The sequence below is a fragment of the Merops nubicus genome, unplaced genomic scaffold (assembly GCF_000691845.1).
Source record: "Merops nubicus isolate BGI_N331 unplaced genomic scaffold, ASM69184v1 scaffold24945, whole genome shotgun sequence".
NCBI lineage: Eukaryota > Metazoa > Chordata > Aves > Coraciiformes > Meropidae > Merops > Merops nubicus.
This window is the reverse complement of record NW_008610653.1, coordinates 3,194-7,838: the sequence shown is the minus strand read 5'-3', so window position 1 is coordinate 7,838 and position 4,645 is coordinate 3,194. Positions and strand designations below refer to the sequence as shown.

Genomic DNA, 4,645 nt, shown 5'->3' with positions numbered 1-4,645 from the left:
CCAGGTGAGGGCCACCTCTCTCTCTTCTTTCACCCCCCAAAGACACGGGGGTGATTTTTCTGCCCAGCAACTCAGCTCGTTGCAGAGATTCACTGAGGAGCTGCGCTTTTAAATAAACAGTTCTATCTTTAAAAATTAGTAATGTTGATTAAAAATGAAATTAGTTTTCTGCATGTATATTCATTTATTATATTTATTTAAAATAATACTTAAATTTCACCCTGTGACTTCTTGGGCACTGCAGGCCTGAGCGGGTTCGGGTAAGAATAAATTTAACTTAACGTGATTTTTTTAAAAAAATTTAAATTAATTTCTTTCCCTTTTATATTTCAAATGGAAAAGTAATTTCAGGGTCTGACCTGTTTATCCTGCTGCTTAAATGCTTTAGAAGTAAACAGAGCAATTTTGTGGTTTGAGCATTGAGTTTTAAGGGGAGCCAAACCACCAAGCGAGCCGGAGGCAGCGGGGACATTGATGGAGCTGGCACTGGTCTAGGACCTGCTTCTTTGGGAGCTCCCTTTGCAGCCACAAAGGGGAGATTTCCCTCTTTTGGGCTTTTCCTCATCGTTCACTAGTGATGTCCAGAAAAAAGTTGAGAGGCCGAGGAAGTGGACGAACAGGTTTTGCTCCCCCAGTGTAAATAAAGCTGAGCCCACGCGGGTGGGACCTGCTGGTCCAGACGCTCTGCAGGACGCGGTGACCGGCAGCTCAGATCCGTTCCCTCGCTGACGTGTTTGTTTAGTAGATTGGTTAATATAAAACATTGCTCAGAATCTCGTGTTCTTACCTTTTCCTTCTCTACCTGGGTCATTTTAACCAACTTAACCTTTCCAAATGCTCGTTTGGGGCTTTATAGGCGGAGTTTGAGTTGCCATTTGGGTAACATGTGGCAGAAATCCCACCTAGAAATGAACTGATCAGCTGGTTGAAAATTCACAATCTTTCACTGTCTTCCAATGCACAAAAATTTAAGCCAAAAGTGTGTGTAAATATTCTTCCTCACCAAAACCTGTGCAGCAGCCCATATTCTCGTGGTGTACAGTAAAAAGGGACCAAGTCCAAGCTTCGCTGCATTGGTGGTGGTTGGTGGTGGAGGATCTCCCCTTACAAAACCCAAGCTGTGCCTGCAGAAGGGTGACCACAGTTTAAATGGAGTTTTCCTGCCAGCTGCTTTTAAGTGATGGTTCTGAGAGATTCAAATTGCTGCTATTTCCATCCTCCCTGAGCCCCTCTGTGTCCACAGGAGCGTGGTGACAGTGACGTTTGGTTTGCTTTTCCTACAAGCTCTTTCTGTTCCCTGATCTCCTTCCCAAGCAATCCCTCCTGTAAAAGCTGTTTCTCTCCTCCTGCCGACCAAAACCACCTTCCCCTCCCAAAGCCCAGCCCCAGCTCTATTCCCCCGTGTCCTTTCTGCCACGCAGGGTACCTCCGGGAGGGTTTCCTGGCGGTGCAGCACGCCGTGGACAGAGCCATCATGCAGTACCACGCCAACGCCAGCGCCAGCAGCCTGCTGGAGAACATCACCGTGGTGGTGCAGCGCTTCCCCTACCCGGCCTACGTCAACGACCTCTTCCTCCTCGCCATCCAGAACCAGCTGCCCTTGCTGCTCATGCTCAGCTTCACCTACACCTCGCTCAACATCGTCCGCGCCGTCGTGCACGAGAAGGAGAAGAAGCTGAAGGTGGCGTGAGCGGGGGGACGTCCTGGGGGCTCCCCTCCCTTTGTGGCGTTTCCCAATGGGTGCCGCCTTGAAATCGGGAACGAAATCCCCCCGTGGGGTTTGGAGCCAGGGAGCAGGGGGTGGGGATGGCAGAGGATTAACCAGCCCCCGGGAGGAATGTCGCTAATCCCGGCTCCGGGACGCAGCTCCGCGCTCCCTGCCCTGCGGCCAAGGCTGCTGGACAGATGGGCTGGAAGGGGGCTTGGAGAGAGGGCAACACGTGTGGATTGAAGAGTTTTGCAGGTTCAGGAGGTCAGGGTGTGGGAAGCAAGAGTTTTGTCTTTTGAGTGTAGAACCCCGAGTGGCTGAGTTGCAGCGTGGGGGCGGTTTGAGCTCGGCCGATGTGGTTGGGACAGCAGGGCTGGGCGTGCAGGGCTTGGCTTCCCCTCAGCCTTGGGTTGTCCTGCTGCTGGGTGACTCTGGTGGCCCTGCTGGCCTCAGCTGTGTGGTTTTGGGGTCAGCTCAGCAATCTGGGGAGGTGTTCTGTGGCAGTGACAGCCCCTGTCCGGGGAGGGATGGGACACCGAAGGCTCTGCAGGACCACTTTGGTGGGACCTGGGGCTGCCACCTCCCTCAATAGTGCTGCAGGGCAAAGCTGCCACCACCCCAACCAGGGTCTCCACCTCGCCCCTGGCCCTGCTTGGGGGTGTGGGTGCAGCCCTGGGTGATGGGATGATCTCCCCACAGGAGTACATGCACATGATGGGCCTCAGCAACTGGTTGCACTGGAGCGCCTGGTTCCTTATGTTCTTCCTCTTCCTCCTGGTGTCTGTGTTTTTTGTCACCGTGCTCTTCTGTGTCAAGGTGAGTGTCTGTCCCCAGGCCACCGTTCTGCAGGCCAGAAGCTCTGTGGTGACACAGGGCTGACAGTGCTCCTCTGCCACGGGCTGTCCTGTCCTGGTGTCTCAGGACTCCTCCATGGGGGTAGCAGAGGCTGGGTTTGGTCTTTTGCAGAGCTGGGTGGGCAGCGCTGCCCCCCCTCAGCTGCCTTTCATGGCAGGGGTGACCTCCCTGGGGGGGAGCTGGGGGTGGGACCCCCATGGGCATCGGGGAGGCCCAGGCACTCCATGCAGAGCAGGAGCACCCTGCACCCACAACCCTGCACACCTTGGAGAGACTTGAGTTCTCCTGTCTCCTTGTACCCACACCATGAGAAGCTGCCTGGGTGCTGAGCAAGGTGTCCCCTGCCTCTCAGACCCTGCGTCACACGAGGGCAGCCTGTATGTCCTCCCTCTGCAGTGGTCTAGGAGGGCTGGGGTGTTCTCACCTCTTTCCCAGTTTGTCTTTAGCCCATCAGGTCTCGGCTGCCCACACGTGTCTGCAGCCGTGGGCAGCCTCAGCAGCCATGAGTGTAACCAGATTTTCTTGGTAGGTGAGCAAGCAAGGAGCAGTGCTCACCAACAGTGACCCCACGCTGGTGTTCACCTTCCTCGCCATCTTCTCCATCTCCTCTATCTCCTTCAACTTCATGGTTAGCACTTTCTTCTCAAGAGGTGAGTCCCTCCCTGGCTGCCTCCTTGCACTGCTGACCTGTGGGGCTGAGGGTGTTGTTATGAGGCTTGTGCTGTAAAATCTCTGCTCAGTTTTGGTTGGGAGGCAGCGCTGGAGATCATCAGTCCATCCTGCTTAGAGCAGGGCCAGCGCCAGGGTTACGTGAGGTTGTGCTGGGCTTTGTGTTGGAGAACCTGCTTTGACGTGTGGATGGGGTTGGCTGTCTTCCCCTTTTGGCTGGCTTTTCCCCATGGTGCCTAGGAGGGGGTATGTGCTCTGTTGCTTCCCAAACCAGACAAATTCGTGCATTAGGGCCTCCTCTGGCTGTCCTGTCCCTAGGATGGGGTGGGGTGGGTTGGGGTGGGGTGGGCAGGATGCTTCTGCAGCTGCCCATGGTGGGATCAGGGGCCAGCACTGCTCCTGCCTTGCCACAGGACGTGGGCATCTCCTCATCCTGCCCCCCGGTAGCTGTGCTTCGTGCAGGCAGCTCGAATCTCTCCTCTCTAGTGAGAGCCAGTCGTGGTGTCCCCATACAATTGACCTTTTCCCTCTGGCTCCTCTCTGTGCTGGCCGCAAACCTGGGCGCTGCGTTTTTTGGCGGCTTCCTCTACTTCTTCTCCTACATCCCTTACTTCTTCATCGCGCCCCGCTACGACCTCATGTCCCACAGCCAGAAGCTGGCCTCCTGCCTCATCTCCAACGTGGCCATGGCCATGGGGGCCCAGCTCATCGGCATGTTTGAAGGAAAAGGTGAGCGAGTGCCTCCCGTCCTCTGGGAGAGGAGGTGGCCTCGTTTTTTGTGGTGGGTTGGGGCTGGCTTGTGGTGTGAAGGGTGGGAAAAGGCAGGGAGAAGCCCTTTGCTGCTTCTAACGAGAGCAGGAGGACTAATTGCTGATGGCTCCCGCAGGTCTTATCTACAGCTGGGCTCTGCTCTTCCAGACCTGTGCCCCTGACAGCCTGGGCTGCACAAAATGCCATCACCACTCTAATTACCAATCAGATGCTGTTCTAACAGATGGGAATCGGTTGCATTCCCTCCCTCTCAGTAGATTTCTTTAATTTCTGTGCTAATAAGAATTTGCTGGCCATGCTTCAGCAAAGTGATGGCAGCAACAGGCAGCTGTGGTGTTGGAGGGGCAATGGCTGGAGAAGAGATTTGCTCCTGCCCCGGGCAGTTGCAGGGGACATCTCTTCCCCCTGGAAGGGATTATGGAGCTGTGTGTGTGATCAGCCCAGCAGTGCTGGCTCCCACCCACACGGGCACCACCAGCAGAGCTGAGGAGTCCTCTTCCCACTGTACTCAGCACTGGCCAGGCCACCCCTGGAATAGTGGGTCCAGGTTTGGTCCCCGCTGTACAAAGAAGCTGTGGACAGGCTGGAGAGGGTGCAGAGAAGGGCCACAAAGATAATGCAAGGCCTGGGCAGCTGCTGTGT

General features: G+C 55.3%; 1 protein-coding gene across 1 annotated transcript in view; it reads left to right on the top strand.

Moving 5' to 3' along the window:
• Positions 1-2,413: 2,413 nt before the first annotated feature.
• Positions 2,414-4,645, top strand: part of LOC103773609 (ATP-binding cassette sub-family A member 3-like) — a gene marked incomplete at its 3' end in the record, with an annotated part of 4,770 nt that continues 2,538 nt past the window's right edge. The window contains exons 1-3 of the mRNA XM_008940986.1: positions 2,414-2,524; positions 3,093-3,213; positions 3,719-3,961. Coding sequence (XP_008939234.1) covers positions 2,414-2,524; positions 3,093-3,213; positions 3,719-3,961 — 475 coding nt within the window. The remainder of the gene's footprint in view (positions 2,525-3,092; positions 3,214-3,718; positions 3,962-4,645) is intronic.